The sequence below is a fragment of the Ochlerotatus camptorhynchus genome, unplaced genomic scaffold (genome assembly GCF_037179485.1).
Source record: "Ochlerotatus camptorhynchus isolate MF236.1 unplaced genomic scaffold, CSIRO-AGI_Acam_v1.1 ptg000192l, whole genome shotgun sequence".
NCBI lineage: Eukaryota > Metazoa > Arthropoda > Insecta > Diptera > Culicidae > Ochlerotatus > Ochlerotatus camptorhynchus.
Window position 1 is genome coordinate 1,116,244 of NW_027040682.1, and position 15,380 is coordinate 1,131,623.

General features: G+C 39.2%; 1 protein-coding gene across 12 annotated transcripts in view; it reads right to left on the reverse strand.

Annotated features, from left to right (window-relative positions):
• Nucleotides 1-6,344: 6,344 nt before the first annotated feature.
• nuf (rab11 family-interacting protein nuf) overlaps nt 6,345-15,380 on the reverse strand; it is a 346,264-nt gene continuing 337,228 nt past the window's right edge. For 10 of the 12 annotated variants that reach the window (XM_065223419.1, XM_065223421.1, XM_065223418.1 and 7 more), the window contains 2 exons: nt 15,243-15,281; nt 6,345-8,024 (listed from right to left, as the gene is read on the reverse strand). In XM_065223419.1, the coding sequence (XP_065079491.1) occupies nt 7,905-8,024; nt 15,243-15,281 (159 nt within the window). In that variant the 3' untranslated portion in view covers nt 6,345-7,904. The remainder of the gene's footprint in view (nt 8,025-15,242; nt 15,282-15,380) is intronic. The other 2 variants (XM_065223416.1, XM_065223417.1) reach the window with 1 other exon arrangement.

The window sequence follows — 15,380 nt, forward strand, 5'->3', positions numbered from 1 at the left end:
CGTGATTGTTTAATGTATTCTCTCCGAACGATGCTCGTGCTAAGTTATCATTTGTTAAGTGTATGTTCCGAAGGATTTGCGAGGGTTCTCTCCTATATGTTTCGAATTCTAACCAAATCGCGATGAACATTTCAAATGGTCCTATCTGCTTTGATCGATTCTCTTCATCGACTTTCTCTTTTCATAACCACTGCTATGCAAACAGATTTCGCGCTAATTCTACCACATAGTTTGATAAAGAAGGTACTTATCTAGCGTCCAAAATGTCAAATACAACAGGGGAAAGTTTTGCAGCTGAGCTATTGACGAAAGAGAAAGTCGATGAAGAGAATCGATCAATGCAGATAGGACCTTTTGAAATGTTTATCTAGAAACCGCGCAACCTTCGTGACGGATTTATGTAGCCCGCAAAGTATTCTTAATTTTCATACAGTCTATTGGAAAATTGCCGCAAAACCTCAACGCAGATGTCGCCACTGCATGATGATGATAATGTTGACAGACTGCATATAAAATTCGTGAAAATTAGCATTAAATCATAATTTTCATCAAGCCTGCGTGAAATCCTTCCAATATAACATTTGAATTGAAGAAGAAAACGTTTTTACGATCAGACTGATGTGCATCTTTGACTTTTCCAGGTGAACTTGCATAAGATATATTCATTTCATTTCACGGCTCCATCAATGCTGCATCGTAAATATGATGGTAAACAGAAGTAAATTGCTCAATTACTCAAAATAAAGATGATTTGTCATCTTGTTATAACTTTGAAGACCATCTAGCACCATTTTATAGTATGGTGCGTGTTGAGTAAATCAAGTTCCGGTGCGTTTTCCGTCGAAAATTGTGAGTATCAATATGTTTGCTTAAAAAAGGCCAAAATGAACATTTATTGAATATTGGCGTCCTATACAACCAATTCTCTATTACCACCAGCATGATACAACCTTTCCTAAGTAAATTCACTTAATTTCCACTTTCATCTTAGTGAAAATCGCACATATTTACCATTTTCTGAAAAATGCAGCTGCGCAGGAGGTAACCTCTCCCTGTGGGTGCAAACTTGTTATGGATAATTTGCCATGAAAACATCTCCGATCCATACCGAAATAATAACAAATAGTTTTCAAACACGTTTTCTTACACGATTCAAGCAAAAGTTTCCACGCGAAATTAATAGTTTTTCTTTATGGACCGATTTGCCCCAAAAAGCGTCTGTTTTACTTGGAAAATTTGGAAACTATCCTCCTTCTAGTAGTTCTCACTTTGAAATGTAGGTGGCGAAAGCTTGGAAAAGTTTCGCTGCAAGACGCCAATTGGATCAAGATAACTTGTGTTCCAAAAACGTGAGCTGGAAAGATATCAGTTAATATCATCAGATACCAGGGTCAGAATTACATAGAATTTCAAAATTTCCTTTATACATGGATGTAGTTTAAGGAAAAACGTTAGAGTTTTCGACATTAATTTAAAGATGCCGAATGTACGGCGAACCTTACACGGTTAGAAAAAAGTACCCAAAATTAAGTTCTTTTCACTCATCTCGGCACTATAGTGCAGGAACCCAAAAGTAGGTAAAGCGGGTCAAAGTAAATTTCATTTACTTGTGTGCAATTCGTATGGAATTTTCCACTGGCTTTTTAACCAAAAGTAAGTTAGTTGTACCCAAAAGTAGGTAAATATGATTATACTCAACGTTGGGTTCCCACACTTTACTACCCCTGTTGGGTGGTTTTGCTCCTCCGTTTTTGACAACATTAGAAGGAGAAAAGGAGACAAACTAGTCAAAAGTAGGTAAAATTGAACTTTCCGTTGGGTACTTTTTTCTTACCGTGTAGTTGTCTGGTTGACATCTCAAAATATTTGAATAAGCTAAACCTGACACTTGCACAGAGAACAGACCTTGAGGCTCGAACGAAATTCCTCTAAAAACTTGTGTAAAGATTCCTATTCGACTTAAGCGCCACTAACGCTGAGTTCCCCACTTAAAAACCCTCTTTGGCAACATGATGGCGCTGGCATTGCACAACTTACACTAGACACTAAGTGCCGGTCGAGGGGGGCGCGAGTGGTAATTTTCAACCGAAAATTTATCGATACTAGCGCCAAATTGGTCGAAGTGGAAAATTTATAGCGGAAATCAGGAGATGTTAGCGCTACGTAGTGGCGATGTTCCAACTTATCTTTACACAAGTTTCTGGTGGAAGTTGGACGTCTGTTTTCTGTGCTGATAGGGTAGAGAACTACTTCGGCTTAATCGCCCATTTTGGGCCTATCGAGCAGAAAACTTCAAATAAATCCATGATTTCAGAGTTAACATGTCAATTTTGCGTTTGGTACGATACTTTAGTTAATAAGCTACCAAACAAAGTCAATGAAAACGCGTTATTTGAAGGTTTGCACCCATTATTCACAAAAACAAAAGAAGCGCTCCGACCGAATCAATTTTTATCTTCATCCGATAGGCCGAAGTGAATTCATTGGCGTTTCAATGCGTTAGGCCGAGTTTAGAATCCGTAGGCCGAGTTTGGCGTCAAGAAGTAGTGTTAGACTTTTGACTATATCTCAACGATTGGTTTCTCTTTATTAAATCTTACGGTACGGAAAAGTAAATACATTTGAAAACCATTAGTAATAATAACATTCCGTTTGGTGCTAAACTGCGCAAGATTAAGAAAGACTAAGTGTGGGTTGTGCTTAATAGGCCGGAAATGGGGTAGTTAACCCTACCGATGATGATATTGGAAGCTCTTTCACTCGAAAGCGAATCATATTACATATCATGGTCCGAACTTGGATGTGTGATTGTTTTCTCAAGTGTTTCTGTTGCGTAATGATTGAAAAACGGAGCAATCACAAAAAAAGTGGGAATCTTGCTACCGCAATATAATGATGATGACATCGAGGATGATACCGTCCTGTTCCCCCAGCTGATCATCAACGTCCGCGCTAGCATCTGTCATGCTGACACCTGTCAGTTATTGAGTTGGCACAGGACTCCCAACAGTTTGAATGTGCATTCACCAGATGGCACTACAATCACATAAGGGTGGTGTATCTATATAGGCCTTTTTAATGTACCACCAACGTAGAGTGCGCCACGCGAGTTCGAGAAGAAACGTCAACCAAACCGTTTGTTTACATCAGAATAAGTATTTTCCCCAACGCAAATTACAGCATTTTTCATTCAAAATCTTGCCAATTTCCATAGGTAATTGTCTTATTGTACGATTTTCCACAAATCTGAACTGATTTGCACCTTAACTATTCACACACAAGAAATCCGGAAGATCATAACCACTAAGGCACTTTTCTAATTTTCCATTTTTCTCAACAAAAATATTCCTGAACACCAGCAGGATCTTTTCAAAAACGTTACAGAATTGAATTTTTCAACTGTAGATTAAGTTTTGGAGCATCTCAGATGAATCAATTGATCAGGAAAAGTAAAAAAAGTAAAGGGTTGTGTCCTAGACACGACCGCAGTATGACGTAGAACCACACAAAATTGATGCTTTTCATGCATTTTTGACTATTATACTTTATCTTAAAATTTTCAAGTATTTCAATGTTTCGGTTATGGCGAGGGTTATGGTTGACTCAAAACAATTTACACATTTTTCTTGACAAATATCCATGTGAAATTCCACATGATTTTCATTTGACCACACATAAACAGAATCCACTCAGAAGTACACATGAAATTTACACGCAAATGAATAGTATGTGTGGTCACGCATGGTTTTTATATGTACATATATTAAGTATGTGGCCGACCCATAGATATTGATTTGTTGATCACGTTGCAACAACTCATGTGTGGGACACATAAAACAATATTTGAAATTTTGTTAGTGTTCAATGTTGAGGGGGGCGAGAGATTGTTGTGAAGGGCGGAGGGGGTTTACATTATTGCTTTTCATCATTGTGGTCACGCCGTGATCCACCTTAAGCCGCTGATTTGGTCCTGCTTGCTGCAGGACCAAGCGCCACGCCGTCCGAAGCGTTAATGAGCAGTGGCATGAGAGCAGCGCTGATTTATATCTTTTCAGGTTCAAGCAGAATGATGTGCAACCAAGTGGTATTCGTTTATGATGACTGGGTTTGGGAAAAAGGCTTATTTCATGAAATCAGTGATAAAATTATCATTTGTACATTTTCAAAAGTTCAATTTCAGAAAAATTGGAAAAATATTTATTTCAACAGGTTCGTAATGTAATATCCTATCGATTGGCGTATTTGGATTTTAATTTCATCTATAAATGACAAAGTTACAAGCGTTCAAAACCTAACACTCCTTCACCACACATATTTTTTGACTTGCACCCCAGTATAGTCGACAAAGACGTAGTTCTACGTCAAAAAGTGTTCCGTTTCCTGTCTCACGGTAGAAATTTCTGCTTACAACACTCTTTTTGACGTTTTCCTATTCACCACCAGAGGTTGAATCGATCGTTTAGTTTCTATTAAAAAGGCCTATTTCCTTATTCGAGGAAATGATTAATGGGATACCTTGTTAATTAGAAATCTTTGATATCTTCTTAATTAGATATATTTGTTAGAATGCTGTCGACCAAATTATTTATTCCTTGAAGCACAGAAAACAGACGTCCATGTTCGGTCAGAAACTTGTGTAAAGTTAAGTGGAAACGTCGCCGTTACGTAGCGCTAGCATTTCCTGATTTCCTCTGCAAATTTATCACTTTCGACCAATTTGGCGCTAGTATCGATAAATTATCTGTTGAAAATTGCCACTTGGCGCTACCACCACTTAGTGTCTAGTGTATGTTTTGCAACGCCAGCGCCATCAGGTAGTCAAAGAGGGTTTTTAAGCGGGGAAGTCGCCGTTAGTGGTGCTTAAGTCGAATAGGAATCTTTACACTAGTTTTTAGAGAAAATTTGTTTGAGCCTCAACGTCTGTCCTCTGTGGTTAAGGTAGGCAGCATGCTATGATAGTGTGATTGCGCATAGAAATCCCGTGTGGAACGCCTCCACAACACATCGCTTGTTGAGCAGAAAAACGTACCACTTTTTGATTCACCGATTTGTTTGCACTTCCCCTTCTGTTCTGTGGTATTTGTCAACGCCGGTGAATGCAAACGCAAACGGAAGCTGCAGAATCTAAATGATGACGATGAGTGATGACACCGCTTCATATTTTGATTTGCGTTGTATCTTCCGCTTGGTGGTGTGGGTTCGTACAGGCAGAGATGTTGTTGTGCGTGTTTTCTTCCATCACTGCAGCATTTGGTCGAAAGTGGAAAATTTATAAAGGAAATCAGGAGATACTAGTGCCACGGAACGGCGACGTTCCCACTTATCTTTACACAACTTCTGGTGGAAGTTGGACGTCTGTTCTCTGTGACTGCAGTTCAACGTTGTCTCTTCATAAACCGTTTGGCGCTGTTGTCTGTCTCTATACATTACAAAGAGTGATTTCTTAAATATCGTACATTGCGATTACAATTTTTAATAAAAGGTTATCCAACAAACATTGGAAGCCGAATAAGAGCTTATTCGTGTATTATGCTTCTTCAACTAGGAAATGGCTTATTCAGCCATTAATTAGTACAAACTGTTTGTTGGCTAACTATTTATAAAGACGACGTCATAAAAATGACTCTCAGGTTGATTTCTCTCCACTTCACGGTGGTAAAAAATCATCGAAATCACAAAAGAAATTACAACATAAAACCGTTCCATTATGGCAACACTAAAATTTCGAGTATGTTTGCCAAAATCGAACGGGCACTGTAATAAACCCATATTCTCGTTTACGTTCAAGGCGTATTTTCCATACAGAAAATTGAAACGAAAACGAGAATATGGGTGGTAATGATTTCATAATTCCGATAAGCATTTTGTTTTATACCGAAGTGAGTAGAAGCAACCCTTCACCTAAGAAAATAATCAAAATAGGTACATTCCATACAAAATTCTTGGTGTACGGATGCCGGTCCCCCACGGTACGCCTCTCGAAAAAGGTAGAAAACCGCTGCGTGTGTGTCACATTCGTATCTGGATAATTGGCGTTGTCGGCGACTCTGTAGCTCTTTCTCCTATGGTAAAATCCATAAGCAAACGTCAGACTGTGCGTGAAACTTGGCAGACTTCGTACTATCCTTTCACTCCTCCGATAATTCCCATAAGAAGCTATCAATGCTGGAAGAGAAGATTTTTCGACGGTGCCGTCAACGCCAATTACATTGATCTCTCAAATACTGTCTACGTAGTTTAGCCACTAGATCATATACTTGGATCCTGCTCCTGTCAACATGTGTTGTATTAATAATTCGTTAATCTCTAGTTATCAGTTTCTTTCGCACTCAAAACCCAACCCGTTAGTAGTCTTTTAGTCAATATTTATTTGTTCATTCATCATTACTAATACAGTACCGTTTAGTAGTAGAACGCTATTTTGGCATCCAATTTAAAATTGATTTTCCATTCTTACTAAATGATCTCCTTCCAATTTCTTCAACCGTGTTTGGTTTCAACACTAATATAATAAGAATTGTAGGTAATATATTAATGCTTAACGGTTTCTCCTGTTCTTACTCCTCCTCACTTCCTACAGTGAATTAGTTAAATTTAATTGTTTTCAAAGAATTTACCTTCCTAACACTGTTGTATAAAATGTTGAATTAAGATAAATTCTCAGTTAGACAGGACCGTCTTCGTTTTTGTGATTGTAAATATATAAGAGTCGCTTCAGTTTTTGTTCTCGTTCAACTAAATCGTCCATATTTTCCATTTTCTTGTTAATGCTCAACTCGGCGATTACGCTAGATAAGTGCTACATAAGTAAAACAGTTAGATTTTAGCACGATTCGCTTTAGGACGAGTCGATTGAGGAGAGGGTCTCTAACTCAAGCTACACAGTTTCTAGCAATCCTGAAATAGAATGTAGCCGGAGCTACTTCATCTCGAGGGGAAGGAAATATATTTACAAAAAACTTCAATTTGTGAATTTGCTAGTGTTACAACTTTTGAAATTATGTGCAATCTTGTTTTATTCGGGAACACATACAGACACGAGAAAGAGTTCTTTAAAAGCACCAACGATTCTATGTTTTCTTGTTTCTAACATTCACTATCATTCAACCCGGATACATTCAGAGCTGGCATTGACATTGGAAATGGGAGTAAGTAGGTAAAGGCTTCTTTTCGATATCACTTGTTTGTTGCGCAAATTGAAGTTAAATTGAGCACCACCGAATGCGAAAAAAAAATCGCCCTGCATTCGAATGTACTTTTCTTCTAATCATGTTCAAGAGAGTATCATTTCAGTTTCTGACAATTTTGATATTTGCTCCTACTATCGGTTATCTAACTCTGATGGATAAGATTTTTTTAATGAAAAAGAAAAGGAAAATCAAAATCGAGCCTTTCTGAGTTTGGGAAATTATAGATTTATATAAAATACACATTTATAAAAAAAGATATCCTCTTTAGCCTAAACGCTAAACACAAACGGGAGGAAAACCTACTCGCTAGAGTGTAGTTCCTAAGTCTAAATACAAATAAAATATATTGCTTGTAAGATGTTATTTCCCTTCTTCGAACTCGCTTTAGACGCGTGTAACTTAAATATGCAAAATAATCTATTCCTTAAACTGCTTTCCATCCGTATAGAAGCCTGATTCTGACCCAAGCTTCCATCGTTCTATAAAATACACAATCGCGCTCAAGGGACGTGACAGTTGCATAACTTCAGGGGGGAGGGGAATCTGCTGCTGCGTTCCTTTGACGCCGTCGTCATCGATCACATCTTATCATCACAAACCGGTGGTGTTGTTGTTGTTATACTGATTCTAAAAAAACAAAAAACGAACAGGGTGACCCCAATTGGGACCGTTTCGCGGTTGCCTGTTCCGGATAAGACGTGCAGTACGGCGCGATTATGCTGCCTTGACTTCGAGCAGCTGGGGATAGTGTTCAACCACCTGCAGCAGGATCGTTTCGATGTAGTGTTTCAGTCGACGGTTTTCCTCCTCCTTGTCCTGGAATGCGATTTGGAGCTGAAACGGTGAGGAAAATGGGGAAGTTAATAAAAATGGGCCGATCGAGTTTTGTGCAAAGTGGTATTAGATTGTGCGCGCAATTGCTAGCAGCGGTGTGAGTTTAGGGCAAGTTATTTATCAATAAAACAATATTCTAGAAATTGCAAAGAATTAATACAATAAAGGGAAATTAAAACGGATGGTAAATAATACAATTACGGGATGTAAAACAAGGAATGAAGATAAAGATACGGGAATTTCGATCCACATCACTCTACAGGGTGAGGAAAAATTATCCGTGTTTTTTCTCCCAGTGTATGGCTCGAATTTGACAGATGCTGAAATGAGCACACCTCTGCCAATTGAGACCTTGATACATAATAAATAAACGCTTGTAGTTTCGTTTGAATCGGTTCACGTGTATTGCCGTAATGAAGTCCAGCCCACTACGAAGTGCGGTAATTAAGCTTTACAAACAAGGAATTCGTACCATAACGGTACCATGAACTCGGAAGTTTGGAGGACCGTTCAGGAAGAGGCAGAAAAAGAAGTGCGAGGACCCTTCAGAATCGGAACATACTTCGTCATAGGATTAATCGAGATTCTAGACGGTCTATCCGAAAAATGGCAGAATCATTGAAAATCAACACAAAGTCAGAACGAACTATTCTACGTAAGGATTTAGGATTGCATTCTTACAAATTTTCGAAGAACCACCAAAACGATCGCCACCTATTGCCAAAGGGTTCTACTAGCCGTACGAATGTTTCCAGATCACATCATCCAGCTTCTGTGATGGTTTGGGCGGGAATTACGGCTTCCGGTAAAACTCCCTTAATATTTATCGAAAAGGCGTCAAAAACAACCAAATACTCTACCAGAAGCTGCTGACGGACACAGTTGCACTTGGTTGCACCTTGGGCACATACGCATTTCGGTAACAACGATTTGAAATTTCAACAGGAATGGGCACCATCGCATGAAGCGAAAAAGACGCTGGAGCTTTGTAGCAAACTTTTTCCTAGATATTTGACAAAAGATGAATGGCCTTTAAGCTCCCATGATTTAAATCGAATGGACTATTCCGTCTGGTCAATTATTGAGTCCAGAGCCGATACTAAGTCACACATATCTTAAGATCATCTGAAAGCAAGTTTGACAAAAGTCTGGGATGCAATATCTGTGGAGGAACTAACGTCCATCGTCGATAATTTCCTTAAGAGGTTGAAGGCGTGTGTACGAGTCAAAGGAGCACATTTTGAGAAATTGTTGTGCATATCATAAACTATGTTGATGTACCTACATTTCCCATAAATATGTTGTAATTCAATACACAAGCAATAAAGTTACGATTAAATCATTAAGCACGGATAATTATTCTTCACCCTGTATGCAGTACCATGTTAGGGATCATGAAATAATCCCACGTGAGGGAGGGAAAGGGGTGTACGTGACTTTGATCAATTCTTTTCATCGACTTTCTCTTTCGTTAATAATTCAAGCTGAACATTGCATTAGGTCCTAAGTAACATTGACAGATTCTCTTCGTCGACTTTCTCTTTGTATACCCACGGAAATGTAAAGGCATTCCCAGGTATTTTCAGCACACATATCGCTAAAAGAAGCTTATATCTTGCGTTTAATAAGACAAATACAACAAGAAACGGTTATGTGGCTCAACTTATCAACGCAAGAGAAAGTCGACGAAGAGAATCGATCAATGTTACTTACGACCAAATGCAGTGTTCAGCTTGAATTCAGCTGCAAACACATTCCTTGATTCGTGTGCCATTCTGGATGCTAGATGAGTACCTCCTTTATTAAACTATGTGGCAGAAATAGCGCAAAATCTGTTTATAAAGCTGTGGCTATCAAAAGAGAAAGTCGATGAAGAGAATCGATCGAAGTCACTTCTAACCCCCTCATGTAAGAGAGCCTAAGAATATTTCTAACTCCTTGCCCTCTTACGTGCTTACTTAATTTTTGAATGGCCCCTTAATTACTTCAAAGAGGTAGTTCCTGTGACTTCTCAACGCAAGATCTCACTAACACAACCTTGCTAGTGTATTCGTTTAAAATCGATTTGTTTATTATTTTCAACTACGAAATCAGCTGTCAAAGTGTTCGACTTGACAGCGGTTTTTTTTTTATTTTCAACCAGTAAAACGCTTGTTTTAGTGAAACTGCTCACTAATACTAACCGAGGTAGATAACTCTATGGCAGGTATTTATCATTTTTATACTAAGTTTGCATTCTCTCCCTTTATACCGACCTTTGCGTTGGCACGGAGAGTTGCGATTTAGCGTAAATTTTATACTATTTAGGTTTCAATATTTTTTGAGTGTAGGTATGTGCGGAGCACTTGGTCTAAAGCTAAGAGAAGAGGTGACAATACGAGGGCAAAAATGAACCACTTTTCTGTCAAACGTGAACCAGCTCCTGATTGGTCGATTTCATGTGCGTAAGATAGAGATAGAGATAGATAAAGATAGAGATAGAGATAGAAATAAAAGAGGAATAAGCCAATTGTCACCTCTTCCTCATAGATCTAAAGTAAAAAAGGTTAGTATCTTTAGTTTCCTTTGCAACTGTCTTCACAGACGGCTAAACAGTAAGTTTTTGTACCGAAGTCGAATCAATTTGCAATCTTAAAAAACTCGTTCTGCATAGTATTTTCATCTAAATCCGAGGTTTGGTAAATCATTGAGCTATTTTTTGAATTTTTAACAAGCAAATGAGTAGCTTCGTTCTGTTTCCGATACAAAATTTTAAACTCTCCCGCAAATCCAGACCATAACTAAATTCGAGCAAATTTGGCACAGTTGTTGAGGACCTTAATACACATCGAAAGAGCAATGTGAAGCAGATGGTTGTGAAGTTGAACCACAAACGAAGTGACAGACGGAGCGATTCGAAAACTTTGGTGACTAGCCTGCTATTGCAATTTTTCAGTGTACCACATGACACCACTACCGAGAACACTACTACCAACCGGTGGAAACTAATGATTTTAAATTGGCTCACTACTTGACTAGGCTATTGATCCCAAGCAAATCGATTAACGTACCCCATTTCCGTCGAAATTCTAGTATTACACTATGTTTGTTTTGATTCGCTATGAAAGTTTGACAGATAAAATGAGGAGCTCGTGAATTTTCCTATGTTTCGAGGGGTGCATCGATAAACTTGGGACCGAAAAGAGTACCAGAGCTGAGCCAAAAAGTTTAGCACGTTTCTTCTGGACCTTCTGGTCTTTACCTCTATGCTACTACTGGATTGTACCATAGAGGTAACTCTAAGACCAGAAGGTCCCAAAGAAACGTGCTCAACTTTTTAGCTCAGCTCTGGTACTAACTTCGGTCCCAAGCTAATCGACGCACCACTCGAAACATAGGAAAATCCACGAACCCCCCATTTTATCTGTCAAAATTACATAGCGAATCAAAACAAACATGGTGTAGTACTATAATTTCGACGAGAATGGGGTACGCTTATAGATTTACTTGGGGCCAATAGGCTAGTCAAGTAGTGAGCCAATTTGAAATCGTTAGTCTCCCCCCGATTGATTGTACCACATGGCAACACTAAATGTACTAGAATGTTTTGGTTCTATCTCTTTCACTCTACTCAAAACTGAAATGCATAAAAAAATGACAAAATGATACACTCTTTTCACACTGCAAAGATCATTGCACACAAAATCAACTTTGTTCAAATCAAAACAAAACGATTAGTCCATCTGGTGGCTGGCTGATGGCACAAGCTTCTATGAAAATTCTATTACACTGAACCACATTATTTTAATTGATTTCTTCGCCAGTTAGTCGCCTGTAACTTTGTTTGTGGTTGAACCATCCTAATTGGCCTTGACGGCGACTCTGCAGCTCTTTACTCCTATGGTAAAATCCATAAGCAAACGTCATACTGTGAGTGAAAACTGGCGACTTCGTACTATCCTTTCACTCCACCGAAAAATTCCATAAGAAACCGTCAATATTTTCTAGAAGAGACAATTTTTCGACGGTGCCGTCAAAGCCAATAGACATCCTTATAGCACAAACAAAGTTACAAACGACTAACTGGCGAAGAAATCAATTAAAATATTGTGGTTCACTGTAATATAATTTTCTTAGAAGCTAGTGCCATCAGCCACCAGATGGACTAGTAGTTTTGTTTTGATTTGAACAAAGTTGATTTTGTGTGCAATGATCTTTAGAAGTGGTCAAAGAGTGTTTCATTTTGTCATTTGTTATGCATTTTAGTTTTAAGTAAAGTGAAATACACGCTATTTCAAAACTACCCAAATTTGGGTAGAGTCCACCCAGATCGGTAAAAACAGAAACTACCCAAAAATGGGTAAACTGTGTTGGGAGTGACAAGTTGACAAATGAACAACGTCGATCGGATTCATGTCGATGTTCTTCATTTGTAAACTTGTCACTTCAAACACAGTTTACCCATTTTTGTGTAGGTTCAGTTTTGACCGATCTGGGTGGGTTCTACCCAAAGTCGGGTAGTTTATAAATAGCGTGTAGATATAACCAAAACAGTGTTGCCATGTGATACAAGCCAGTAGTAGTGTTGCCATGTGGTATACTGAAAAATTGCAATAGCAGGATAGCCACCAAAGTTTTCGAGCCTCACTTCGTTTGTGCTCATAGTGCCGATTTGAATCTGATGTATACAAAAGAACAATCATCGGTGTATCCAAAACTGCAGAGCAAAATGGCACATGTAGAACAACATCGCAATTCCCCGACAGGTCCAGGAACAACTCTAAGCATCTGACAAGTTTGACTAACCCTATTTTCAGAAAATCCTCGATAGACGCGTGACGTAATTTATGGAAGCTCCCTAACTGGGCTGCTCTTTTAACCAAGTAAGCGAACAAGATCTGTATATTTAAATACTGTACTCGAAAAAAGTGAAATACATTGATTAGGTAAAAAAAATATGAAATTTAGACTGAAAGAGTGTAAAGTTTGCGCTGGCAGAATTTCATCACAATCTATCAAGTGGTTATCGAGATGGAATCGGAGCAAGAATCACCAAAAAATCTCGTGCGCCGTCGTGGAAAATCCGAATGTGTCCCACAAATGAATCGGGAAACACCTGGGATCGTCCATCATTCGACGATTTCCCGGGTGGTGAAGTCATTCAAGGAGACCCAGACGACCCAGCGGCGAGCAGGCTGTGGCAGAAAATCGAAGACAGCTGACCCGCTGAAGGCCAGGAAGGTGTTGAGTCTGTTCAAGCATCGGCCGAGTCTTTTGATCCGCGATGCGGTGAAGAAGGCGGATTTGTCCATCTGATTTGTCCAAAAACCGATGAAACGTGCCGACATCCACGTCTACAAGGTATGACAAACAAAACACGGTGGCCAAAACCCGCGCCAGGAAGCTGTACCGGGAGTGGCTGACGAAACCGAGCTGCGTCGTGATGGACGACGAGACTTGCATAAAAGCGGACACAAAGCAGCAGTTGCCGGGGCAGGAGTTTTACGTTTACGTTTTACGGTTGGCCGTTCCTGATGAGGTAAGGAATAAGAAGGTGGACAAATTCGCCTCTAGAAGCGCCTCCTACCCTTCCTGCGGTCTCACGGAGGCGAGACGCAGTTTTGACCGGATTTGGCATCCTGCCACTACGCGCGGCCGGTGTTAGACTGGTATAGAGACAACAATCTTCGTAAAACACTAAGATGTTGGAGAACGAGCTGGCTTTGAAGAAATAGTGGGTATCAAAAGAAGTTGGCCCCACCATTGCCCAAAACCTTATGAGTGGTGTCAAGGGCAAGGAGCGGGCATTCGGTTATGAAGCAGAGCAGTCTTTAGAATTCATTTTCTTTTTATTTCCTAGGAAATCAAATTAGCTGCACTGCCCATAATCGCAAGTCAGTCCCATCTGTAAAAAACTGGAAATGAGAAAACGACGTTCAAAGATTTTTCAAGTTTTCTGATTTGACACTTATGTTGGAGGGATAAATTTAAAAATAAACGTACAATGTGATAGAATGCATCTATGTTTACCCAAAAATATTGGAAAAATATCGTAAAATTTTTATTTTATGGCCAAAATCCGAGTGGGACTGACTTGCGATTACATTTAACGTGAATGAGAAAAATAACCGCAAGTCAGTCACAATTCCATGACGATGTTGCATTAGTTTAGCTCAGTATTGAACAGTAGAAAGATACCATGGTCCCATAGAACGTTATTGAATGTTTCTGGATTTGTTCCGCTGGTTCCAAAGCAATGGCCGAAACATACTCCGGTGAGTATGGGTCTTCATCAGACCAGAGCTTTTTATAAACGAGCCAAACCCCCCATGCGATAAATTTATCTTTATTAGGGAGGCTTTCAGCCTTGGGCTGGTTCACATCATGCGATAAATCAATTCACATGAGAATTCAAAAATAAGATCAATAAGAGTCATGATGAGTGACCAGCATCATGTTGGCCACACCCGGACATGTTCCGGGTATCCCCGGGGGAGTGGTAAATCCGTTTTTTTTTCCATCAAGGATGTTTAAGAAGAAAACTGTATTGGCATTACTAAAGTAAAAAACGTGCCCTTGTACTGCTTAACCACTAAAGAACCACACACAAAATAAAAAGAAATACCATGTCGTCAGTTCTCAACGGATTTTGATCGATTAGAAACTGGTTCTAGTTTTAATATGGGGTGGAGAACGACTTCACAGTACACAGTTTTAAGCACGAGTGAGCGGTAATTGGTGCACTCATGGTACCAATGGTCGGCACTTACTCCACTACATTCTTAAATATTTTAAAATTGAAACAAAAATCGTATTCAATTTTAACACATGTGGGAACCAATATGTAGCTGGAATCAATTCCTGACCCGATTGCAGGTTGTTTCATCAAAGCTCATTGAAAACTGACGTTGTTTTCGTATCAGATAGAGAACTTGTAATTGCCAGAAAGCATTAGATTAGCAAAGACGTAGAAAGCCATAGAAGCAGAGGTATGAAAGACCAAATGCTAAATGTTAGTAATTATCTAGGCATTCCAATGTCGCGTAACTTCGAAGAATGCAACCAAAATCACAAGTAGGAAAACCAAAAACGTTAGTGAAGCCATTAGTTGAGAATTCCATCACCAAGAAAGCAATTGTTACATCCCAGCCAAAACACAGAATGAAGAAATTAATCGACAGTTGTCCAGTATTACACAACACCTATGAGGTAATATCTGTCTTGCACGCCACAACTAACCTGTGTTAATGACGCTAATGTCGACGAATCAACGGTATCCTGTGGAAAAGAAGAAAACGTATAACAAAAACGATACTTGGGTGTGTGTGTGTGTGTTGAGAGCGTGACAAATGAAGACAAACGAATAGAAGGAGAGAG